The sequence below is a fragment of the Anser anser genome, assembly GCF_964211835.1.
Source record: "Anser anser genome assembly, chromosome: 7".
Lineage (NCBI taxonomy): Eukaryota > Metazoa > Chordata > Aves > Anseriformes > Anatidae > Anser > Anser anser.
In genome coordinates this window covers 36,896,927-36,923,938 of record NC_139727.1, presented here as the reverse complement: position 1 = coordinate 36,923,938, position 27,012 = coordinate 36,896,927, and the positions used below count along the sequence as shown (strand labels likewise).

The 27,012-nt window shown below is 43.1% G+C and overlaps 1 protein-coding gene and 1 long non-coding RNA gene across 7 annotated transcripts in view; one reads left to right on the top strand and one right to left on the bottom strand.

The window, feature by feature from the left end:
• Window positions 1–24,050, bottom strand: part of PLEKHA1 (pleckstrin homology domain containing A1) — a 33,172-nt gene extending 9,122 nt beyond the window's left edge. For 3 of the 6 annotated variants that reach the window (XM_083845110.1, XM_083845113.1, XM_083845115.1), the window contains exons 1-8: window positions 23,887–24,050; window positions 10,569–10,729; window positions 8,607–8,663; window positions 6,915–6,960; window positions 4,698–4,795; window positions 3,845–3,976; window positions 2,819–2,962; window positions 1,950–2,018 (exon numbers count right to left, since the gene is read on the bottom strand). In XM_083845110.1, coding sequence (XP_083701236.1) covers window positions 1,950–2,018; window positions 2,819–2,962; window positions 3,845–3,976; window positions 4,698–4,795; window positions 6,915–6,960; window positions 8,607–8,663; window positions 10,569–10,709 — 687 coding nt within the window. In that variant the 5' untranslated portion in view covers window positions 10,710–10,729; window positions 23,887–24,050. Of the gene's footprint in view, window positions 1–1,949; window positions 2,019–2,818; window positions 2,963–3,844; window positions 3,977–4,697; window positions 4,796–6,914; window positions 6,961–8,606; window positions 8,664–10,568; window positions 10,730–15,230; window positions 15,765–23,886 lie in introns of those variants that run through there. The other 3 variants (XM_083845114.1, XM_083845112.1, XM_083845111.1) reach the window with 2 other exon arrangements.
• Window positions 10,736–22,736, top strand: LOC310902890. The gene is made up of 2 exons (XR_014587056.1): window positions 10,736–13,934; window positions 21,928–22,736. It is a non-coding gene; the product is annotated as an uncharacterized lncRNA (long non-coding RNA).
• Window positions 24,051–27,012: the final 2,962 nt, after the last annotated feature.

Genomic DNA, 27,012 nt, shown 5'->3' with positions numbered 1-27,012 from the left:
AAATTAAAATTGGCAAAAGAAGTGTTTGGTTTTTTGTTGTTGTTAGTTTTGCTGTTTGTTTTGTAAGAGCACAGATCTCAGATGTACTTCTACAGATGCCAAACAACAGCATCTCAAGGTATCCAGCACGACTCATTTGAGCTACCAGTGACCAGGCTGGCTCTCAAGACAAACCAGCTTCAAGTAAAACTCATACTTGACTGAGGACCACAGCTACTGAGAACTGAACTCTAATAGAAAGTTTTTTTTCCCAGAATTAGAAATCTGAAGTTATACTAGATAAGGTATGCTAGGTATACTAGATAAGATACGCTAGGTATATACACTACATACTAGATATACTGAAGAAGTCACAGACTTCTTTGCCAGAAATGCAGGGCAACCAATCACTATTGAATTTTATTCCTATTGTTGAATTATTCTCATTAGCAACAGAAGAATACAAAGAAAACTGAGATCCCACATACCACTGAAAAATCATTCACCACTTGAAATCTTTAGAAGAGAACACTTTTTTTGGTAACTGTAGAAGATAAAGGTTTGACATATAGCTAAGTTGCTGCAGATGTTTTCTTCTTGCTGGGTTGTACTCAGCGAAAGTTTTTAACCTGTCCTGGAAAGAGCCATGTTTCTCCAACATATCAGTTTCAGATGAGCTGGATCCTATCTGTTTACAAAGACTATATGAAACATGATGATAATGATCAGGTTTGCAAACCATGGAATTTTTTGATTAACCACTACAGTCCAACAACAGGACACAATATTCTCTATCTATTGGGTACGTACTTCCCGGAAAAGAAGAGGGATGACACTCTCAAAACTTGAAAAAAAATCTGATTTCAGTAGAAATTGCGAAGGTGAAACTCCTTCCTGTTATCTGACAGATGGCCAGTCTGGTACCTTCCTTACACTATAGCAAGAGACTATTAGCACAAAGAATAGAGGACACTACATGATTTTGTATTCCTCCTTTCAAATAGTTAAACTGGAAAGGAGTACGATGAAAGAAACACAAAAAGCATATGCATTTTTACCATTGCTATAGCAGACTATCATCACAATTCTTTGCAGAGTTGGCATTTATTAGTGAGTAATCTGCACTCAGGTTGTATGTTTTTTTTTTTAAATCAATTAAAATCAAAGTTTTATTATAGGCAACATGTCAGAATTGTGTTATGCTGACTGCTTAACAACAACAACAAGATCAAACTCCTGCTGCCGTTGCGTTTCCTCGTTTCCTATAAGGCAAACACCTCACACTTCCAAAAAGCTTTTTTCCAGAAAGAGCCTAAAACTTAGTTTGACATTTTGTTTCTTACAGTTAGCCTGTAAACTCAATCTACCTTGATTTGTAACACTAAGGTTTCATGCCTCATGTACAGATTTTCTCCTGTTTGTTGGTCTGTTTTCCGTTGGAAGGAATTCCACACTATCTCCAGTACCTCCCACTTTATTTTCAAATGAAGCCTGAAGGCACTTAACATTTGGTCAAAATTTGTCAAGAGGTTCAAGAGTGATGAGTGGGGAAGGAAGATGGAACCCAAACAAACTCTGTAAGCATTGCCTCTGAACAGCAGAATTCTTTACACGTCTTAGCTGCCATGGGAAAGATCCCATCATTTGCATGATAAGCACCCCATAATGATCGGCTGTTTCAAGAGCAAAGTATATGCAAGTACAAAGTGATGTAAAATGCTAAAAAAATTAATGTGATTACAGAATACACCCTGTCATTCTTCAACGCCCTACTCACAGATTCACAAAGAGAAGACTCAAGTCCAAGTTAACAGCCACCCTAAAAGCTTTTTCTTCTTCCCAACCACAAAGAGTTATTATAGTACAGAGCAAAGAGTTTCAGGAGCAGAACACTTCGTTTTTCAAATACAAGCGTAGTTTAGATTTTCTTGTAAGCATCATTGGTAAGCAACACACAATTGGAAACTTACCAGTTCAGACTTAAAATATCCTATTGTGTTTTCATCCAACTGAAAGTATCTTCTCTTCCAGTTCTTCATCTGTTGAAAGAAAATATTTTATATGCATAGTCTGCAAAGTAATTCAGCAAGTGTCTGCCCAGTTCTTTAGGGAAGGAGAACTGAAAAAACTCTTGTAATAGAATATTAGCTTCCAGAAGTTTTAATCTTTCTCGCAACAACCTCCACTGAAATCATAGCAACTCAGCAACACAAATACCCTATAAAAAACATTAAAAGACAGTACGTTAAATGCTCCTGGTTGACTTCTAATGAAAATTGTAGTTTTACAAGAAGCTTCATAATCCAAGATGAAACGAGTCTGAGAACTCACAGCACACATATCTGAACTGTTTATTTACTTTTAGTCTGTTCAGCAAGCCACCACACTCAGCTCCACTGAGGTTATTCAGTCTGACAAGTTTCACCATTCTTCCTCTGAACTTCACTAAAAGTAGCTTTGGATAAACACTTCAGTGATTTTAAAGAGCATGCAAGACTTCTCTTTTAATTCAGACGCTTCTAGTAAACAAAATAAGGATCTCTACATAACAGCAATAGAGAACAATTCTTTGCTGCATGTGCTAACCATACTGTGAAAATCTGCTTGCAGACAACTTGTCTTCTCCAAAACATCAACAGAACAATACTAAAGAAAGTAGTCATGAAAAGAAGTAATGCAGACATTATATCCCACAGGAGGATAAGGTTTTATCTTTAACCATCCTTAATAGTGGCAATAATGCTACAGTTGCTGTCTTTTTTTTTCCCCTTCAAATCATCTACTTGGTAAGTAGAACTACCTTCTTGACTGATGAAACACGCTGATCTCAAGTACTTACCACTGCTCCTTGTTTAACACAGTAGCCAGCTTTGATAACAGCATTATCTGGAGGATGTTTAGCAGTAAAGTAAGGAAGGTGACTTTGTGATCGTTTCAGATAATTCCTATCAGCACCTTCACTGCACTCATTGACTTCTTCTTTCTAGGAAAAAAAAATTAGGAAAGCTCAGAATATTTTCAGGTTTTCTAAAGGTCAAAGAATAACCATCCTATGACTACTCAGGAAATATTTGTATTATCCCACACTCACAAATCCTATTTCTGATTTGTTTTGAAAGAACCAAATATTTCAATTGATTTTTAGAGACAACTGTTGAGGCTCTAAAGGCTCTGGTTGAGAACTTGCAAAGTTCATTTAGAAGTTACAGTAAGAAAGCGTGAGTTTTCTAAAGCAAAAAAACAATTTCTAGGACCACGCAACACAGAATTCAGGTGTTTGCATGTCATTCACATGACATTAATCCAATCTCCAGCTATTTTCAGCTCAGGGAACTTCCAGAAACAGATATAGCTTTGTAGGTTTAACACCACATGACTGCTTCTTCCATAAACCCATCTAATCTCTTGAACTCAAAGGTTCTGGTATCCGTGTAATCTTTTGGCAAGAAGTATCTCACGTTTTACTGCTCACTGAAGGAGCTCCTCTATCCCTTTGTTTTACTATTAGCTTTGTTCAGGAGTTCATAGCTCTCATACATTACACATGCCATCTACTTCTGCCAATTGTTACTTTGTAGACCTCTTATATCCTCCTTTAGTTATTTCTTTTGCACACTGAAGAGCACCAGCCCACTCATGTAGTTATTTATAGCCTTACATAATTCTTTATAATCTTGTATAAAGGGAATAAAATCCTCAAAAGTGAGCGACTACTCAGTAATACTAAAAGGTGTGCATCAAAACATCAGTCCTCTGAGCAAGGTTAGAAGCTGACAGCTGTATAATGACACACAACCTATTCTCACCTACCAAATAACAAAGCTTCCTCTAACAAATAACACCCGACTCGTTTTAAAGTTATTACCTGGGTAGGTGTAATGATAGGAACACCACCAACAATTTCTGTCCTGTAAGACACTTGCTTCTTTCCACCTGGGCTTTCAGCTTGACGGTTTGCAGTATCCATTTGACACAGAGGATCGGACTGCTTTGGTACCTCAAAGTCAAACATGAAACAATAACATAAGTCAACATAAGGTTTTATAAATACAGAAAAGAACACTAAGTATTATTCAAGCATTGTTAATTTGTTTTCAGCAGGATTTAAGAAGTGTTCTTAAGTTGTTAAAGGCTAGAAAAAATTTACATTAAATTATGTTGCAATGACTAAGCTTTAGTCCTCAGAATAAAGCTGGTGCCACTTAAGCCAAGTCCCCAGGTGTACTGAAAACTCAAAATCAACTCCCAGCTTTGTCCTAAGTGCTATATTTGATCTTCAAGAAGCACGCCTGATTTGCAGTTCTTTATTTCTCACTTCCTTTCAGTAACACGTGCTGTAGAACGGAGACTCCCCACTGCCCTGTGCAGCTCTCACAGTAAGGCCATGAACACAGTGCTACGGTATCAAGACTTTTTTTTAAATGGCATGTCTGACTAGTATGAAATTTTCATTCACATTCCAATACATGGCACAAAGACTGCAGATGCTGTAATAAAGCTGAAAACACATTGTCATCTAATTCCAAAAGCAAAAAACTAAAATGAACTCAAGTCTGGGGGGATCTCTGTACAGTTCCTTCAAGTCTTGCAGACTAGACAAAGCTTTTTTTTTTTTAATAGAAATGAAATGATTACTCTAGTGTAAAAACTGGAAACGTAACAGACCTTGAGAAAGTCAACATTTGAAAACATTGCCAAATATCAGCTAAATGACTTACTGTGATTTTGGTAGCTTTGTTCAGAACATTTACCCATTCAACAAGGTCTTGCTGATCATTGGCTTGTAGAAAATATTTTCTCATCCCTGCATTCATAACTGTGAAAAAAAAACATTATGAACACTAACAACACTGAAATTTAAGAGCAAACTTTAAACCATAAGAACAATTTCAGATAGAAAATCCACTTTGAGTATTTAAGCTCTATGCTTCATTTATTTTTAGGAAGTCATCTAAAGATGCACACACATGCCAGACCACCTTCATTCAAAAAAGCCAGAACAATACCACCTTAAACCCCCCTCCCTTTTTTATTTTAAACTCTCCGCTTAATCTGAAGCATAGAGAGTTTGTTAAAATATTTTTATTACATAGAAATAAACCCTTGAGTTTTAATTAGAATTTTCTCACAGATTTCTTTTTCTCAGTCTCAACTTTCCTAAGCATCAAGGCTTATAATCAGGGATTTCTGAAGCTTCTCCCCCTAGTCCTCTGACCAGTATGTGTTATCATTTGCAGGAAACATATTAATGTGATGACAATCACAGATTTTTATTTTTAATTTCTGGAAAATCAATATTGATTACTAAATACATGATGCTCTGGACCAAGCATCTTTAAGATTTCCACAACAAAAAAAAAGTTAGTGACTTAGCAGTGAAAGCATATTTTTAATAAGTTTCTATTTCTACCTAGCAACACCTACCAGTCCTTTATCCAAAATAGACAAACATATTTCCTTTGTGTCAAAATAATCCTGATTAGGTATCTCACAAGCCTATTCTGAAATTAGTTTTAAGGTGAACTTTAACTAAACCCTCCCACAACTTCTAAGCATTTGCTGCCCTACATATAACATAACAGCTCAAGTCATTGCTAAAAGCAAATACATGCTAGGAACAAATACTTTTCTCGTCCATTAATTCAGTCTCCCTGAGCTCCCTCTCCCCACAAAGTGAATGTATATTAAAATGGATGTATATATAAAACAAATTTTATTAGATGCAAATATTAATTCAAATACAAAACTGCATAATGAGTTGGCAGGTAGGTGTAACAACTCCCAATATTTAAATGAAAAGAATACACGTGATTCTTCCTTCTGAGTATCAAAGATGGTTTAATAGATCAAGAAAATCACGAGCTGTAAGCCAGCATCTTGGACTATTACACCTTCTTAGAGCTGGCCTACAGCTGATGAGGATAAACGTGTGCCCATATGCAGAGGAATCACCAGCTGCCTTGACACACGAGGTACTGCTCTAGAACCCCCGAAGCCTTACACCCAGTGTGATTACCAAGTGTTTCACTAGCTCAGCACAGACTTCAGAGGAATCCAGTGCAGAGCAGACAATCCTCTCCAGGGCCAAAATCACACATGGCATGGCTCGCAGCACAAGCCAGCCTGCTGTGGATCTGCCCAATTCGAGCAGAGCTGCCTTCTCTCGGCCTGCATAACGCTGCCCACGGCGAGGTGCGCCTCAGCGAACTGCCTCAAACCCCGCAGGCGTTCTCAGCGCCTTCAGCTGAGATAATGCTGACGTGAAGGCAGCCATAAAGAACAGTTATTCATGAACAGAGCAGCGGCTGATTCCGGTCCTTATGTATACTTTTGTGAGTGCAAGTTGCCTGTCATGAAATTCTGGAATTATGGTAAGTTCTAGACAAGTGACTTATAAATATGAAAAATCTAATAAAAAGGGACTTACGAGCAAACAAAGCTTTACCCAAGTTGAAACAAGTTTAAACATCAATAAACCTTGAAGGTACCCCAAGCAAATTATTTCTTCAGTGCAGCACTATAGGCTGAAACTTGATGTAAGAGCACTGGCAGGCACGACAGTAGTTTTAGATCAATTAAACTGTTTTGTGAGCAATACAGATTAAAACAGTTAAATTACTTATCTCCATAGCTGACAGGCATGCCATGTCTCTGAAAACACCCATCGTTTTTAATTAGCTTATTATTGCCTCAGAAACTTCAAACGTCTGAATAAAAACCTCTCACCTACTCCTCATTAAGCTGTAGCATGAAAAAGCCATAAAAACACCTCATGAAGAAGCCAACATTACTCCCTTATTAAAGGGGAAACAGCGAACGCAAGTTATTTCTGAAAAACACTACCAGCTGCATCTCGTACTAGAATTGCAGAACATCTCTCTGTTTCAGGTTTCTGAAAAACACAGTTGGCATGCACGCTGCTCACGAGAACTTACCGAAACAGAACTCTGCCTTTGGCCTTAGCTTAGTTGCATCGCTAACCTAGGAGGAAAATTAACACCATAAATATTACCGTGTACACAAAAATATACATCAAATATCACAATTTTCTCCTTTAAATAGCTGAATTTGAGGATGAGCAGCATCAGGTAGCTCATCAAGTATAATGATACATAGATATAAAGAAAAACACTATAAAATTCAGTTCAAGATGCACGTCCTATGTTAAGAAGGCAGCTTAAGCCATATGTTCCAATTCCTTAAGTTTAAGGATTCATTACCTTCCTAATTAAGGGAAAAATCTCAGACAGAACGTTGAAATCTGTGAACATAACACTTCTGCTTTCATTTTGAACTTCCATCCCTCAACTGAACTAAAAATTCAAGGACGTTTTAGTACTGTCAAGGGCATCAGGTATATTTTGGCTCATTACCATAATATCAGCTACTTTTCTTCAGAGATTCTCTAAACCACTGGGATGCTGGGGAAGGAGGGGCAAAGGAGAGAGGCACTGCTATTTTCACATTACAGAGCACCTCTACTGAGGGGGGAAGAGAAGGCTAAGCAGTCTCTTGCTTCAAAATCGTTCCTTGGACAGAAACCAAGGACACATACTACATAACTAGAAGAACTATGCAAAGTAAAACACGTGGAAGAGGACTCATGAGTAGCCTTTGTCATACTATTCAATGCGTGACACTGGGCTGGGCATGAAGATATTGTCTAGCAAAGCCAGTTTCAGCAGTCCTGACTCATCCTGCAGCTGAATGTGTTTTATTCAATGGCCCAAATGCCAGCGCAACCACACTGTCACAGTCTGGTGGAGCCTCAGCACAGAAGGCACACTGAGCTGCCTGCCGTGGTGCCCAAAGGCACACAGGTGCCTTTGTACCACCCTTGTGCCCATTAGAAGTGAGATACAAGATTTCTTAAGATGACAAATGTGAGGTTTTGGTCAAAGTAGTGTGAGAAAGAAATGAGGAAGGACATGAGCACATCAGGCATTTCTGTACTCATGATACTACTAGCATCGCTGATGTCTTTACAAGAATAAAAAAAATACAGAATGGAAGATGGGGAGATGAAGCATGAGAACAAAAGAGCTGATACAAAGAAAAGGTGATAAAAGCAGAAAGGCAAGAGAAGGTCAATTGTTTTTCTCTACTTATTTGTCAATGCAGTATCTGCTGCAAGTTTAACCACACAGACTTAGTTCTCCATTTTCCTTTACATGTATTTGGAACTGAATGTACAGAGAGTATAAAGAACTAAGTATTTTCTATAAATTTCTCTGCACTATTAAAAGTCATTCTTATTTACAAACTATCACTCCCAATGACTTACATTTCACTCCATAAATGCCCTGTCTTTTCTCCAAGACTAATTGGAATTCAAATGCTCATAAAGAATTGAAGCATACTGTTCAGAAATATTAATTCTATGCACTAAACAGCTGCCCTTTCAACTCAGAAAACAAACCTATACAACACAGTTGTCTGCTTTGACTTTAATCTGGTACTACTCCAGCATTTGTAACACTTCACTAAAATTCAGGAAGAGCACACAAGCAAAAAGCTTCCCATGCCCTACATAAGAGGTAGTTAAAATTGTCCAAAGTTGAAGCATTTATAAGCATCACTTAGCAGTTACCACCAATATTTAGCAATCAGTGCCTTACATATCTTACCTTTGAAATATAGGTAAGTTTAATGACTCCAACAGGTGGAGACCCAGAGGGAAGATTCTGAAACAAATCAATGTTACAAGGTGAAACTGAGTTATTCTCATTCACATTCAGTGTTTACGCACAAAAAAAACAAATTCAATTTGACAAACAAAAACAAAGCCCTGCGAGTTTTTATAGACAATACACAATGCATGCTTGCAACAGGATCTAAACTCCTTGTTTATTATACACACATCTGTTAATCAACTAAAAACAGAAAGACTGCTAGAAACAATACAAGTAGTAATTGTTTCAAAAGTTTATGTATTTTACTAGAGGAAAAAGGATTCTTGCAGGTCTGCATCCAGGAAATCCGGAAAGAATACTTTTTCCTCAACAGATGTTGGCGTCTTATGTATTTTGACCTGGGCAGGCGGAAGGGACACGAAGTGACACTCATCTATGTCACATACTTCAAAGACCGCCTCACATATTTTCTAAAACATTAAAAGCAGACTCTGATTTTTTAATATTAAAGTTACTGGCCAGAAAGCAAGGACACATTCTATATAACTAGAAGAACTATGCAAAGTTAAACAAGGTAAAAGGGAAAGACCATGATACTTCCTAAAGTTGCAGGCAAGTTTGCATTTTACAGATTTACATATTTACAATCCAAACAGGACTCCTCTGTTGTTTTTACATCACAATGCTGACTTAACAGCATTGATTCTTTGAACAGCTGAAGTGATTTTCACAGATACAAATAGAGCAACTCCATCAGGAACAAAAAGCCCAATGAATTTCTGCACACACCATAGACTCATCCTCAATCAAGGGCTGCATCACTTTAAGGATTAAGAAAGGTCTCCACAAAGTGGCTCCAACTGCAACTTCTGCAGCACCTCAAATTTTTACCCACATCCTAGATATATCACAGAAGAAACTGAAAAAAGGAATTGCTTCTTTTCACTTGTTGTGATAAAACATTTGAAATATCTCCTTATTTCCAGAAATTATTTTTTTCTCCTCAGTAAGAACTTCCGAATGATTTGGTCACGTCACATTCATTAAGCCTTTTTTTTTTTCCCGACTCGTTTCTCTGAACACTGGGCTTCTATTGCATTTTAACTCATTCTTCCTGACAGAATGGTATCCAAATATTCTTCTGGCAGACTGCTGTCAGCTGGCCTAGGTCCTGCGCTGTCACTGCTTCAGTACCCAAACCCTAAGGGACTATCTGCTCTCCCCTACGCCACAAAACACCAATGCGTGTACATATTGAAAGTAACTTAGGTGAAGGATGCTCTCAGTCATGATGAATAAAAGCTTTCCTCCTTCATATAGCATTCACGTCACAACACAATTGCAAGCATCACTAGAATTTGCTTTTCAGTGACTGATTCTGTTGAGGTAAGGTAACGAAGACCTAACTGACCAAGCAGTGCAAGGAAAGCTACAGAACTTCCACATGGGCTTAAAGGTGAAATAAAAGACCTGCGTAGTGAAGCTAGTATGTGATTTGGCTCAGCTGGTTATACAGTACAGAACTACCTAGTGCCTGCGAGAACCTGCAATGCACATTCAAGACACTTGAGAGAAAAAATGTAGTAATATACCATGCTAGAAAACTAGTAACTGATTCAAGTGCAGTATCAAATTCCAGTTCCCATCTGATCCCCAATTCTCCTGTCAATACTTAAGATTCCCATACACTGGCAACTCACTGATATTCAAGTTGGTTTTATGTTTTACTGTAAACTGCAAGTAGTAGTGCTTTAATCAGAACATGAATCATGTTTTTCTTTAAAAGGCTGCACATATCTAAGAACACTAATTTACATGATTTCACCTTTTTTAAAAAAACAGTTTCCAGGTCCATAAACTAATACTAAACCCCCTCTTCAGATTTTTAACAAGTTTTCTGAAGAAAAAAAGTTGAAATTGACAGAGGCCAAACAACTGTTGCCAAGAACATCTCACCTGTGGGTTATCCATGTACCACACCAGACTGTCTTCTCTCGTGTCCAGGATGAAGTACCGCCGCAGAAATTTCCCGCTATTCTCATTTTCTTCAATATCTAGGAAACCACAGATGCGATTCTGACGATCCACATAAGGCATTTCTGACCCTGAACATCACACTGCAGGACAAAAAGCATACGAGTTACACGAGGTTCCTCATTACGGATCTTACAACTGCTCTGTGCCCACCCACTATTTTTTGAGCAGTTTCTGCTAGCAGCTTAAAGAAGTTTCTACCGAAGAGTAAGTGAAGTATAGCTGTTTCCTCCCACCACCAGCACTGGATTTTCAGACGGGTCATTCTTACTTCCTTGAAATATGCACTCAGGCTATCTAAGCAATAAATAAAAGAGCACAGACTAGTTTTTACAAAAAATCACTAAGGAATAATCACAGATTCTCCTTCACAATTTGCACAAAGTTGAGATAATGTTAGGTTTACACTTCCTCCTTTGACATTGCCTTTCATGGTCAAGAAAGGATCTTTGTCAGCAGCTCTACTGTCCAAAACGGTTTTTCACATTTGCTCAAGTAAGTTCAAGAAAAAGGCTTTTTAAAAACACTGTTCACATTTCTCTTTTCTCCTACAAAAAAAAAAAAAAAAAAAACACTTCAGGGCTAGCAATGGTATAAACAGACAACTTTTCATCCTCACACGTTATGCAGTAAAAAAGTAAGAATGACCCTGTGTGCAGCAGAGACACGAACACATTTGCTAGTCCAAAAGTAAAATTCTCAATATCCACGTGGGGTTAAGTTTAAGGGTCACGGGTTAGGGTTTTTTGTTTGTTTTTAAAGAATCTGTACTGCCGACCATTTATTCCCATTTTGCCTGCTTTGCCTTTTACGGCTCCATTTTTTCTTCCCTCTTTGCTTTTTTATCTTAAGGGACAGTCATTTTACCTTAAGAGCCAGCTCTAAAACCAGAAGTAAATTCCCATACTAATACAGAAAAGCCAATAAGCCAACATTTAAATAATAAAATCAGGCTGATGCCAATCTTTACCAGAGCAGGACTGTAACAATTCAGTCGTCTTTACATTTTGCTAAAAATAAATCAAATGCCACACACCCAAAAATATTAACTCAAGACATAAAAGGTTTAAGCACTTCAGACCCTTTTCATAAAATCTTTCAGCTTCCTCGGCGTAATATGAAAGTTTAATAGTTATTGAAATTTACTTTTATTATTTCCTTAATTTTATTTAAATAGTTATACGCACACATAACGAGGCAGACACTCGATAACTATCTGTACGCAGCTATTGAGATACCACAGCAGAACACAACACACTGTTAAATACATTTTGAAGCATTCATTTTTGGCAGATACACACTTCAGCACGTACTTCTTTCTGGGCATCAGGTATACAAGTATGTAGATATCTGCTTGCACCTACTTGCCTGTGCTTTGTATCACCAGTTAGAATTTGACTACAATTCAAGTTTTGCTTCAAGAATTTGAGAAATCATTTTGTGTTGTCACGATTCCAACGCAAGACTAGAACGATTTCTATTAACCACTGCTAAGTCCGATAACTCAGCCTTGAGGTAACCAACCTTTTTCGTACCCAACAAACACCACACAAATCTCCTGGTGCCAGTTCAAGTCCGAAACGCAGCCCTCAGGGACCCGGCCTAACAAACCCCGTTCAGCAGCACTGGCAAAAACCTACAGAGACCACAGCTTCAGAGCGATGACAGGCTACTAAAAATTGTGTGTGTGTACTAGAATGCAATTTAAAACTAAAGTCTCATGCATTTTTGTGTAAAACAAAGTCGGCACACTTGTTGGAGACGCAAGGTATTTTCTACATGGCTGCAGGGACACGACATGGGTATAAGCCTTCTACTGAGCCCTGACTGATTTGTTCTTTCCACCTTCATAAGGTGAAGGAGTCTCCACATTTAAGGTATGAGATGATGGTTCAAAACTTCAAAGGCACGGGTTTGATCTTCAAGAAAGTAAAAAGATTTACTGAGGTGATTAAGTTTTCTTAGTGCGTGCTCACCATTTCAATAGCACAGACCTAAGCCAAGCTCTGTGAGTGAGCGCTGCTCCTAAATAACAAACCCAAACACTTGAGCACTCTCAAGACAATGCCATAACAGTAACTAGCACTCAGTAGTAATTCCCCCACTGGCTCTTGGGATCACTTCACGCTGGAGTAACATCTTCATCCCATAAACACCCCCCCCCCCACGCCTGTAGCTGGGGCAGGCTGAAGGGTGGCTGCCCTCTATTCTTCACCTCTACGCTGGCTGAGCTTGGCACCACACTGTTTTAACTTCAATCAATTTTAAAATTGTCATTTACCAGCGTTGTCCTAAATTGTCCTCAACACGGAGCGCTTCTGGGACTCGATTTCAGCTCGCTATAAAGTGTTTCTGAAGCCCAGAAAAGCCCTGTGCCTATAAAAAGCAGCTGCTGGTGGCTGGTTTCCTGTTTGAGCAGGCTGATGCTGCCTCCTCCGCAGATGTGAAGAAAATGAAACAAGGAAAACTTGTTTCTGAGACAAGACACAAATTGATTAAAAACCACCGAATAAAACCAACTGAGTTTTCAAAGCCCCTCTCCCCTGGGGGAGGACTTGCGTTTGAGAAAAGCTTTAAGGAAAAGCGAGTGCAGCGTTCAAATGCTCCTCCGTGAGCACAGGGTTAGGGGCAGCTGAACTGCAACCCACCGTTTATTCCAGGGTGAAATACAAAAATCAGCAGCTCTCTTATTCATCAATAAATCAATTTCCACAGTGGGAAAAAATTCATACAGATTTTCCGTCTCAAAGTGCTAACAGCTAATTTCTTGTCTACAAAATATTATTTCTATTCCTTTATCCTCTGATGAAAATACAGGATAAGTGACCAGTTAATTTTAAAAGCTGGTTATATAATGGATGTTTTCTTCAGATTAGTTCGAAATTCTTCATAGGATTACTGAAGCCTACCAGACTGACACTAAAAAACCCTCAAGCTTTGTTATAAACTTGTAATGAAACGTAAAATCACGCAACTGCTCTCCGGTTTTAAAGCACTGCTTCCATCATACCACACCTTGGCAGGAATCCACTGCAAATTAATACCAATTCTATTCGGCTTTCATTAAAGAACCATAATCTGCTGGTGCATGTAAAAATCAATTTATGCCTTTCTCCCAGGTACTAAAGCATCTGAACACGCCTGACAACGAAGGCAGAACTGCCCCATGACTAATACTGACGGTAGTGATACCCAGCCAGGTGTCCTGCACACGAAGGCCACCAATCTGACAGCTCCCTAGAACTTGAAATTAAAGCTGCTCCTCACAACGTGGATGCTATGTAACAGGTATCAATTACTGTTTGTGAAGTCATCATTTCAGGGAGTAGAAAATAAAAGTTTCCAAGTCTTTGCACTTTTTACAGCTCTTGGTTACATGCACACAGTTGTTTTCTGCAGCACAGAGCAGCGTAAGAATTCTCTTTGCCTACTTTTACAATCTAATCCTATAAAAAGACTGATCTCCAGAGAAAAAAGCTGAAGGTATCAGCCCTGTAACAGACTGCATACAGCTTCATTTTCTTTTGCCTTCCCTTCCTGGAGGGAGAGGCAACATGGGGCGATGACACAGTGCTGCTTCTGAAAAAAATCCCTGCAGCCCCTGGTTTCTGCCATAACCCATCAGAAGCTGAAGCATTTTTCAAAACCCATTTTCTGAATTCTCTCATATATAGGAATTCAAAAAAAACCTCACCTCTAAGCTCCTCACTCTGAGGGCTGCGTTACAATCCAAACAGGACGTCTCGCTTATTTTTGTAGCCTTACATCCCTTTTTCCAGCAGCAGAGTACTAATTTAAGGAGGTACATGCCTCGGCCCAACTTCTGTCGGATTTCCCCTCTCACCACTCTTTTCCTCCGTACACCAGCATTCCTCAATATTTATATCACAGCTGAAGGCTGCCTGGCCTCCTGGGCACCACAAAACAAGCCACCGATCACCTTCTCGCAGCCTGCAGCTGTAAGCGCACAATGACACGACTAGAACCTGAAGAGGCATGAGGCATCTCGTTTCTCCATTTATAACCGACCGGTTAAGCTCTCCTACGCTAATTTCTATTTTTAGCCTCATGCCAACACCTGCTCTGGCGTTTACCTCTGTTACAGATCAGTGGCTTCCTCCATACTCCAAGTACAAAGTCTGTACGAGACTACGAAAGCGGCGTGCAAGGTAGCATCTCAATAGCTCCATCTCGCCTTTTATAGCTAATGCTTAATTTACACAACGGGCATAAAAAACAGATCTGCTGGCTCACTGCAGGCAGGGGAACTCGGTATGAATGAAGGGAACATGCAACAGGCTTTGTACTATCCATATGAAAGTTGGACTGAAAAATAAAGCAAGACGGGCACTGGTCCTTAAGGCCTTTTAGGTTTATTCTACATGTATTTTCCCTGAACTTTGTGTGTATATATAATTTTTATTATTTATTTAACTTAGACTAACACTTAAGCTTCCTGCTCTGCTAGCATTTGAAAATTCAATCCAAAGTTCAAAACACCACAGAAGACTTTTAGATTATTGTACCGGGCCAGGCTGGGACGGAGTTAAGACAACTGAGAAAAATGCACGACTACTTACTCACCTCTATGACGTGATGAACAACATCCATAAAAGCAGGTTGATAAACACAACACGATGCCCTGAGTCATGCCTGCAGCTCCTCCCCACGGCTCCAGCTGGCAGAGGGAAGGCAGCGGCACCCCCAGCCCCTCGGGGGGCTGCTCTTCCCTGCGGCCTTGGGGACAGCTCGGTCACTGGGTGCCCTCAGCAGTTACTGAGAGCCTCCTGCTGTAATTCAGCAGCTCTCCAGTTGGTTTTATTTGTTACTGACCATTTACTGGCTTCCCAAGGGAAAGGAGGAGTTCAGACTGTCCTGCTTACGCCCCGAAAGGCACAGCAATGAAAGCTCTCCTTCTTGCCTACCTACAGGGCAATAAAGGGGGAAACCCTGAGACAACCAGAGGCTCTTCTGAGCTGAAAACGAGTCACGATAATCTTCAGTACAGTCGTTTAAACTTCTTTATTTTCAGCCCCCTGAAAAGCTTTCCAGCAGGGGCACTGAATGCTGTATAGATAACTTAAGTCCAGAGACAACTTCTCGCTCACCTTTCCCAGACCCCTTGAAGTCCCCATTTTCTTAAGCAACCAAAACACAACAGGAAAAAAAGCTAACCCAGGAGCTGCAGAGATGACTTGGGCACTACTCCAGTGATAATTTAGGACTGGCCGTTTCCCCAAGATGCTTCACCGTCCCATTTCTCTCCCAGAGGGCACAGCAGCCATGGAGTGCTTCGGGTCAGCAGATGACACGACTGACTTGCTAGACAGATACGAAGCCATCAGCAGCATGCTGCAGATGAGAACTGGAAGCCGCCAGGATATGCTGACCCCTAAATTTAGATTTCTTCTCTAATGTGGTTTAAAAAGGAAAAAAAAAAAAAAAGGCAGCTGCAAAGGGCAGTATTTACTTGCAAGGAAGTTCTTAAACATATGAAGCCAGTCTTCAAAATACAAAATTAAAAAAACAAAAAGCACCAGCGGGCTCTGTTATCCCCGACCACACTAGGAGGCACGTCAAGCAGCACGGCCCTCCCCCAGCACCCATCCAGCTCCCAACCAAGCCGCAACACAGAAGTGTCACCACTCGCGCTGGTGACTCACCCCCGAGACACAGCAGCCTTATCTCACACTTGGCCTTACTCCGCCATCGCTGGCTTCGGAACGCATCTGATCCGCTGTCCTCCAGGAAGGCTCGTTAGGTCGGGATTAAAACAACTATTCCCTCCTCTTCCAGTAGGCCTCAAGTCAAGCGACCGTAATTGTATTCCACACCAGCTACAACTTCACACCCACAGGACACAGAGCAGCGCGTGGAAAGCAGCACCGCAGCGGCAGTAACTGCTGCAGGGACACGCAGCGAACACCGTGGCCACGCCACCTCCCCGTGCTCTCACGGCCGGGCCCGCTGGCAGCCAGCCCCGCCGGCCTCTTGGCTCCCAGGCAGAGACGTGGCCACGCAGCCGGCTCTTCACCTGCAGGTTACACGGCAGCAGCATCACCTCTGTCTCGGTAAAGCCTTCAGTGTGTTCTCAGGAAAACGTCCTGATGTTCCTCGACTCCGCCGTCCACGATTCCTAAGGGTGATGTACGAGTTCCGCGGTGGACCAGGCTGATGCTGCCTGCAAAGTTCCTGCGGGCGTTTCTACAAGTGAGGTTTCACGCTCTTAATTTAACCCCTTGCCTCCATTTTGAGGTATTTGTACCCCAAAGCCCTGGGTGTGGTGTTGCACAAAAAAAAGGGAAGGCGCAGCAGAGGATGCAGAACTCCTGCCCACCACTGACCTCTCAAGAGCCGGAACAAAACCCCAGCAGCTCACCTAACGGCACTCGCCTCTCTGCAACGAGCATTTCAAGAGGAAGCATCCCATGACACGAGGCCACAAGATGAACTCTCAAAACGCATCTATACTTTAGGGGTGAGGACTAATCTAGAAAGCAATAAAATAAGACCAGTCAAAAGAATACAATCACGAGTGCAAGGTTTTCAGAGAGCCAGGAGCACAGTTTTCATCACTTCATATTGACACGAGGTAATACAGAGTTACTCAGAGCGAGATATAACCAGAGAGAGAAGTAGAACAGGAAAAGAAAATAGAGCTGTGCTAGCTTCAACGTGGTGTGCTGAAAGCACTGAGGAGCAGAAGCCGGAGGGAAACTGAGGGGTATTGTAATATTAAAAGATCACCTCTCACACACAGATCCAAAGGCAGGTTTCAGATTCAAACACAGGCATATCACACTCAGCCTAGCGCCATTAAACTCCACGTGTAAGGCACTAGAGCCAGCTCCTGAGAGCTGGGTGTCTGCAGCCTGGGATTTCACATTACGCACGCCTACCAGCCTGTAACATGCTGTGCTTCTATATGAGCACAGGATTAAAGCAAGATTCGCAATTTTTGTCTACAAAAAGATCATAACAAGGCATGTAAGCCTATTTTTAACACTTGCAGCCAACTGCAAAGTCTAACAACAACTGCGTAAATAACTGTTGCTGTGGTTCAGTTCAAGTATCACATAATGAAAGGAACACCACCAATGAATATTTGGGTTGATTTTTTTTAAATTCAAAAGGATTTAATGAAACCAAAACACTCTAAGCAAGTAACTAATTATCAAATCAAACTCGATTTTATAGACAATTTCAATGCAGAATCAAAATGTAACGGTTCACCCACATTAAAACTTTCAGGATGAAAAATTGTTGCCATCGAGGCTTCACCTGGCTTATTTTAATGTTCTGGGGCTCCACCACGCTCAGCTCGTGGTGTAAGGCACTGCGGGGGCAGCACCCTGCCCTCCGAAGGCTGGGGGACTCCCCCAGCACCCAGCTTACTTACGGAATCACGGCAGTGCTGCAGCGGCTGGGACTAACCTCCGGCATCTTCAGCAAGAGCAAGTTCAGCGAGAGCTCTTTAGTTAGAGCAAGGCTTTGTCTGCCTCCTGCAAGCGAGCCAACGCTCATTTACAGAAGACATGCCAGATCCTGTTTACCATGGAAGCTTAATTTTCTCTTCTGACCATCAAATGGCAAAGTTTTCAGGTCACTGCCTTCCTTTTCTTTCTTTTTTTTTTGAATACTTCTTAAATTAAAGAAAACCCCACTCTCGATAAGAGTCTCCTCTGTCATAAGCAGAAACCCCATAAAATAAAAGCTGCTCTGCTATGACCGTGCAGCCACTGTGCTACAAAACCTCACACTTCACTTGGAGCACAAACTTTGCCGTAACTTATCCCACACAGTTCTTTTCAAGCATCCTTCCTCCATGGAAGCCAGCCGTGAGCCTACAGAGCTGCCCTCACGTCGGGCACAGCCCGTGCCCGCTTGCTGAATTCCCCCCTCACCTTCTGCATGTGCAAAAAGAGGCGAATGCTGGTTTGCTGCACGCTTGTCCTGCGCTGACACCGGCGTTTCTCAAAGCGGCAAGCACGATGCCTGTGGAGGACGACAACACTCCACCCACAGAGCGATCCCGATGCCAGCAGGAAGCCACCGGGCTCCTGGCACCTTGCAGGATTGCCCCGTGACCTGTGGCACGGCAAGACGGAAATGCTCCAAAGCAGCACAAATCCCGCGTATGTGCAACGACATGCCTGGAAATCCCGGGCTTACCGTGAGCAGGCAGCACTGCTTTTCAACTCCTGTACTGCAGCCTTCTCCCAGGAAAGGGAACAAATGGATTCCACAAAGAAATCCTGCTCTTTTCATCCCCCCAAAAATAGAAACAGAGCACTAACACAAACTGGGAAGACTGTATAAATAAAGGAGCTACAGCACTTACAACGAGCTTCATGCAGCCCAAGCCTGAAGTTGTGAGTGGCAGAACACGTCTGAAGCAAGAACACCGCTACCAAACTTCACAGCACTAGCACACAGAGCCTACAAGCTAAAGAAACAAACTTGCCAGCTGAATTATTAGTGCAGGGTTAAGTTCTCATCCGTTATCAAAATCCTCCCCGAAGAGTTAACCAATACGTTACCAACTTCCTTTGAAGCGCAGCGTCGAGAGGACTGCTCACTCCAGTAACAAGCCCAACATGTAACTGTCTTAGCACTTAACAGAGGAGCGCTTAATGAAGGCACCAGTCTGAACACGTTCAAACATCTCCTTGGACATGGCATGTAAATGCGATGGGGACCAAAGCACCCCCAGCGAGCATACGCAAAATAATTACATGTTAAGGTAATGAATTTATCACAGCTCTGTCGGTACAGGGGCTGTTCCTGGGGGCGTAGGCTCTCAGCAAGGAGAGCTCACGTTTGCAAAGCTTGGTAAGCGAGGTCTCGTCTGCACTTTCAGTTTACAACAGCGACAAGACCATTTCGTATTTCCACCTGCAGAATTGTAAATCCAAAACGCTTTTAGCTCCATAAAGTCAAAGACAGCGCTGCGTAGGAGTGGCTGCAAATCATCCCCCACCCCGGGTGGGGCGGGGTACAGACGCCGATCCTCTCTCATTCTCTTCCACCTGAAAGTCGATAAATCAAACACAACTTCAGGCACTCTGCCCACCGCGCCAGCAGGAACTAATAAACCACACCGGTAGCTGAGACGTTCAGAGGTAATGCCTGCCTAGAACAAAAACCATTTCCCAAAGAGACCAGCTGAGAGAGGAGCAGGGACGCTTTGCCAGTGTTCCTCGAGCAGCAGGATCACACCAGCAAAGCTTTGCCTGGTTCACTCAGGTTTTTAAGCATTGCTTTTATATTTTGTTTTTTAATAGGCAGAACGATGCAGTGCTCCCCAAAGCCTTAACAACCTGCTTTCTGTCTTTTACGCTGACCTGACAGGTTTCCAGTTGAAAACCTTCCCCCCCCCCCGACTCTACCTCTGCAGCAGAGGAGCCAGATGCCCCACAGGTCCCGAGGTGCCCACCACGTCCCCGCAGCACCCAGCGCCTCTCCGCAGCGTCAGCGCGAGCGGGGGGCAGAGGAGCAGCCCGGCCCAGGCCACACAGGCAGCTTCTGGCAAGGCGCTGAGCTGAACCTGTTCCCCAAGTCCCGGAGCGGCAGCCTCCCCACCGAACCACCTTCCTTCTCCATAAAACACCTGAAACTATTCAGATTTTTCGAGGCGAAGGCATATGTTCAAACCTGAAAGCTGTTTAAACTGGTGAATGCCACAAACGTCTACCAGACCTGCAACTCCCTGCCTGCGCAGATAACATCTCTCAGAGTAAGTGGCTCATACAGTTCTGCACCAGAAAGCTTAATAAGTTCCTTCTCCAAGATTAAAGAAACACCTACACATTCTAGATGCTTCGCTGAGTCCCTGGAGGGAGAAAACGCTGCTCAGTGCTGAGACAATGAACCAAGCTTCCTTCCTTACCAGTAACAAAACCCTGCTGCTGTACCTAGCACCAACAGGAAGGTGTTATTTATAAAAGAGAGCCAGACGCGAGTATCGGAGTGTTTCAGGGTTAGGCCACTGCATGGAACAAGCCGACCTCTGACCTACAGATTCACAAAGCCCTTATTTCAGAGGGCAGACTAAGTGCAGAACGCCTTTTTTTTTTTTTTTAAATAGCCCAGCCATCTCTTTCCACCCAACTCCTTTCAGTCATTTTATGCATGAACACAGAACTTCAAAACCTGAACTTGAACTTCTTTTTCCAACCTCTTCAGCACACACTTCTTTATTATCACTTTTTAAAGAAGCCACATTACCTTCGTGTAAGGTAAGCTCACTGGAATCTTGATACTTGGGTTCCTTATGCAACTTTCCACAGCACCGAGAGCAGCATTTATGGCCACGTCTTGCCGCATTTCGATTCAAAATGAGAAAACCACACACGTGCTTCTTGCTTCCTAGTGACATCTGCATTACTTACTCCATTTTGTAAAAATGTTTTATGCCAAATCCGGTTACCTAAATTCACATATGTTGGCACTGAAGCAAGTTACTGCCCTCTACGTTCATGCAACTGTACAACTGCACAAAGGTTTACTTGGCTCAAAATCCCAGCGAGCGTTTTCTGAGGATGTTTTCCATTGCTCCAAATTATCAGGGAACAAAACGAATTGCAAGAAAGATGCGTTCCCCTGCATCGCAAGCTGTTGTTCAGACAAACACTGCCGTACAGCTGGTCACAAAGTGCACAGCACCACACACATGCAAGGGAACTTCACACTTTTAGCACATTCTCACTTTCCCGTGCTTCTGGTTTGCTGCATTTTGAAGCGACTACATGCGGTATGATAGGTGTCAGCTCGAGTAACCAGAACCATTTAGCAATAACGACATTGATGGAATTCTGAACCTACTAAAATAGATTAAGGATTTTGCAGGCCTGGCATTCTGGGCCGTGTCCAATACTGCATTGGAGACTGTATCACAAGCAGAGATCGCTTTAGAGAAGCGATAAGCGCTTTAGAAAAAACTTCAGGGCACTACTAAAATCTGCTACAGTCAATAACGCCCGACTTGTGCGCTTCCTCCCTTCTGCGTTAACATTCTGACATACAGACAGCCTTTATTAGTCCTGGGGTATGACTTCCTTGTCTTCTGAAGCACGGCTGCTTGGAAAAACCAAGGCCATCTCTTGCATCTGGGTTTTCCCCCTGCACGTACACACCTTTATACCCCACACGCGCGCCTGTCTTCTCTCTATCGCTCGGTTACTGCTCCTGAGGAAGAACAAATACAGAGGGAGAGGAGGAAGAAGTAAAAAAGCATTAAGATGTTTCCTATTTTGCTTATATACTACTACTTCTTTTGTAGATCCTCCGATTTAGATGAAAGCATCTGTTCTTCCAAAACCCTTAAACACCGCGATCTACCTGTTAGTCATCTACTGCACATCTTTTATTTCCACCTCTGAAATGCATAAACGCACAGATACACAACAGAAGATTGTCCAACTCTAGTTATCTAACACAGGAGCTTCAGAAAACAGACTCCATCTTCACAACTAACTCAAAATCAAGTTTGCCTGCAGTAACAAACCAAAATAACAACGCTGAGTAACTACAAACAGATTCACAAAATCTTACTCTTTACACCAAGCTATCCCCAGCAGCCCAGCACTTGCTGCTCCCAAGCCGAGTGCCAGCTCTATTAGAGCACACAAACACAGTACCCTCACGTGAGTTATCACTCTCTGCAATATCAGTGCTCTTTATCCCTGAATTACAAGGCTCTCTTCCAAACACCATCAAGGCTAAGAACCTCTCTCTGCTAAGACAGACTTCAGCCCACTTCCTAATGCTTACTGATGTGACAAACAGGAAAACAGGACTGTCACACCTCCCTGCTTTAGAAACCTGACCTAAGTATTGCTACTTGCCACAGCAGCAAGTAATTACCAGGAACAGGACACAAAACTGCAGGGGCCTAAAAGGCAAGTTGCAAATTCACTGTTAAGACTTCCTAGGACACAGTAAATTCCTGTGAATTTATCCAACACGGTGCTTCCCAAGAAGGATTAAACTCAGAGAAAGAGCTCTTCCCACAGATAACTGCACTACTCAATTTGCTTGGAAGTTGCACCTGTAACTCGCTTGCGAAATAAACCGATACAAGCCTTCAAACTTCGTAACTACTTTCCAATCAAAAGTAGAAAAAAAATCTTTAAAAATACAGCAAAGACAGACAGAAAGAGTAACTCATCATACATCAGCCAGCCAGAGGTGCCAGACGCAGCTCCATCTCAGTGAAGGCTGTGTTTGTGCTGCATCATACCGAATGCAGCCTAACTATGTAAAAAGGAAGTGGATGAAAAAAAAAAAAAAGAAAAACCCTGCTGGATTCCACAGCACAAAGCTACTCTGACACCTCACAGCGCCACACCGTACAATCAAACATGGCTCTGTCCCGGTACCACGTATGGGGCTGGGTAACAGGACGAGAACAGAAACTGCATCTTCACAGGCGTGACGGCCTTCTGTCAGCACAGTAAGCAGTTTGTCAGAAAGCGGCAAAAAAGCTTACGCCGTTTGGACCACTGCATGCGCAGATGGCTAGGGACCTCTTCGGAAGCACCGTGCATTCGTAAGGTGAGATGGAGAAACCCAAATCGATCTCAAAACGTAAGAAGTTATTCTCCCTCTCAACTTTACTCAGATAAATAACAGCGTTTTCTACGTAACTATAAGCTATATAACTCATCTTTTCCCCACTCGAAGATGAGCCGCTCAACGTTCGATCATTTCAACTATCACGCTTAGCCAACCGATGAAAATTAAAACATAATTTTTTTTTTTTTTAAAAAAAGCAGGCTCGAAACCAAAGCGCGCACCCCGAGCAGCGCACGGCGTCCCCTCAAGCCACGGGGCGACCGCTTCACCCAGCAACCTGCCGCCTCCCGCCTGCACCAAGGACCCCTCGGGGGGCTGCGGGGCGAAGCCAGCGGGGTGAGCCACGCACCTGGGGAGCCTCAGGCTGCAGGCACAGGAAAAAATTACAGCTCGAAGCCCGCTTCCAGCCCCTCGCCCCTTTTAGGGACACGCTCCCTAACGGCAACGGGGCAGGCCGCTCACCTCCGGGCCGTGCCAGCAGGCGGCGAGCCCCCCCCGCCGCGCTCCCCCCCGAGGCGGTGCCCTCCAGGCCCTAATTAACAAGTAATTAAACCGCACCGGGAGCGCGGACAGTCCCAGGCCCGGCGCGGCCCCGCACAAAGGCCGGGGGAAAAGGGAGAAACCCAAGGACGCGCCTCCCGCGGGGCCCGGTGCCGGCACTCACAGGAGCCCCGCGAGGAGCCGAGGCGGGCCGCGGGGGGTCGGGGTCCGGCTCCGGGTCCCGCTCCGCTCCCGGTCCCGTCCCGGCGCCGCTCCGGGTCCCGCCGCGCTCCCGGCCCCTGGCGGCGCTGCGCGGTCCCCGCCCGGCCCCGGCCCCGGCCCCGCCCCGCCGCGCGCATGCGCCGCAGCCCCGCCGCGGGGCGCTGCTGGGGGTTGTAGTGAGGGGGGCGGGCGGGGAGGCACCGCCCCGCTCGGCGGGGCCTCACGGGAGGTGTAGTCCCACGCCGTGTGCTGCCGGGGGGGGGGGACCGAAATGGCCGTGGTGTGCTGCGGTTGTGGGGGGAGTGTGTGGTTTTGGGGGTGGTAATTAAATAAATGCGGGGGCATCCTCCTCACAAACGGCAGTACTGTGGTCACTGGGCCTGAGCGACCGCGGCATTGTGGAGCTGGCACTGACAGGGCCACAGTGCCCACGGGACGGTGCGAGCACCAAATTCCCCGGCACCACGAGGCCCACACACTGATCCAGGGCACTTCACAAAGTGGTGTCGTGCTTGCTACAAGGCCACTCAGTGTGCAGCACCGACGGGGAAGATGCTTCTTCCTGTGACATTACCAACATTCCCGTGTGACTTTACCAAAATTTTTACATGACTTCACTGAAATTTCCATGTGACTTTACCGACATCTCCCTGTGACATTACCGACATTTCCCCGTGACATTACCGACATTTCCCTGTGACATTACCAATATTTCCCTGTGACATTACCAACATTTCTGTGTGACATTACCAACATTTCATGGTGCCCACACCTGAGGGCCAGATCCTCAGAGCCAGCCACAAAGAGCTGCCCAAACCGTAGATAAAGAGCAGCTGAGTTCAGTTTCAGAAATGGATTTGGCAGCGTGGCAAATGGCAAAAGATTTGGTTTCCTTTATTTTCTCCACACTCTTTAGTTTAGTTATACGGCAACTACATGCTCCTTTCAAATATAGTTGGCAAGAAAGAGCACTGTCACAGTTTAGTACTGTAAATACTTCTTGTAAAGTCTTTCAAGGGGCAGTGAATACAATCCTCTGTCCCATTAAAAAGGGAAGGATTTGTACAATAACTATGTACAGTAATTGCAGCAACACAGCAGGGTGATGCAGTGCTTTTGTCCAGCCTTGTGGCCAGCAGGCAGCACGCATTGATCTGAACCCCACGGGTACACCGCCGCCACGTGACGCAGAGCAGCAGTGGTTACAGTGCTACAAACGATACTGCAGCCGTTTTGTCTGTGGGGAATTGAGACAGGGAATATGCAAGTCATCGGTGTTGAACACAATGGTGGTGTGACCTGGAGAGCTGCACTATGGACTGCAGCCTGCTTTGGACCAGGTTCTGTGGGAGTCCGGGAGTTGTGGCCCTAAAATTCATGCCAATTTCAGGCCTATGTACCAGCCATACACAGGAGAAAGCATGAACTATGAGCCATTACACAAATACGTTTTACTGCTTATAGTAATTTCCTGGCTTTTTTTTTTTTTTTGACATGCAATTACTCTGATTTTAACATTAATTTTAATGGAGAGGGGCCAGTAGGGGATTCCTCCACTCCATTTCTCCTCTTACAGAAGGCTTGTCAGTTCAGATGCTACCTCAAAGCCTTTTTGAAGCCATCAGCCACTATTTTCCTAGTGGCACATTACAATTTCCAGTAATGATATTTAACCAATCTGAATGGGAATCTATTTCTGTTTTAAGCACATACTAAATTTATACTAAAATTTTTGTGCTTTCCAAAATAGTAATATTTTTTTCCTAGCTCAAAGCAGTGATATCTCCAAAAATAGAATTCATTTGAACTCGGTTCTTGCATGTAAATACATCTTTGTTTCAAGCTGGCATTTAACAACTGTACTTTACAGTGAAACAAAAGCTGTAATCAGAGTACAACAATAAAAGCTGAAGTCAGCTACAAACAATGCTTTACAATTCCCTTGGCAACTTTTTCCTATCAAATCCTTGATAGGTCACACACTCTGCAGCTGCACGAGCCAGAATCTTTTCAATCTGTACTCCATTCACAATTATTCATACATTTTTTTTGATGATTTTCACTTAACAGTGTTCTACTGGAGTTAATACAAGACAATTGACAGTAGCCAGCACAATGCCGTCCCTCCCCCGCTTCGGTCCTGATTTGGCATTTCTGCTCCTGACAAAATGACCGTGATTGTGGCAGCTCGCTAAAGGACTCCAGGATGTGGCCTGCCATTGCACTGTGCATGGAAAAGCTGTTTGCAAAAACGATGTGCTGGTTTTGCAAGCAAAAAGCCAAAGTGATTAAAAGCTGTTTCGTAACACATGCAGAGGGTGGTCAAATGAAAACTGCGTGGCATTCTGCAGTCTGATGCACCTTCACTTTCAGGTGCTCTCTACAGCCTCCCCAACAGGGTTTGAATAACAACGTGTTGTGATAGCAAGACTTAAGAAAGGAAAAAACATGATTACATTTAAAAGAGGAATACATTGTATTGGAGTCTGGTAGCAAACCTCGTATTTTAGATTACCATATTTTCCATCATGGAAGATGACTGCAGTTTTACTTTTGAGAAGGTCCAATTTATCCGATATTTGCAATTTAGTGAGGAGAAAATGATGTAAATGAAGAAATATCTTTGTGTAAGAAGAGATACAAACTGTTAAAAATAGCCAAATGCCCTCTATTAAGTGACACCGTTCACGAAAGTTTTGGAATATGCATGTGGAGAACCAAGAGATGAAGAGCTCAACCACTGCTCGGCACGAGATGGAAAAGTCAGTTGTCAGCTATGCCCATCCCTCTGTACCCAGCATACGTCTACACCTTATGTGTATGGAAACCAAAATGTAGTCATCTCTAATTCCTCTATTTAAATCAAAACCTCCTTCGTTTGGAGGCTGGTGACGGCTGCAATGTTATGACATTGTACTGTATGCAGCGGGTACATAGGTGACTTAAAGCTCGGCTGTGCTCAGTGACTCAGAGGCAATTCAATATTTTTAATCCTTTCTATTAAGTGTCTCAGTGAAACAACTGAAAGAAATTGTAGTGACGAATAGGTAAACTTCAGCTATGAAGTGATTAGATCACTCAGATATAT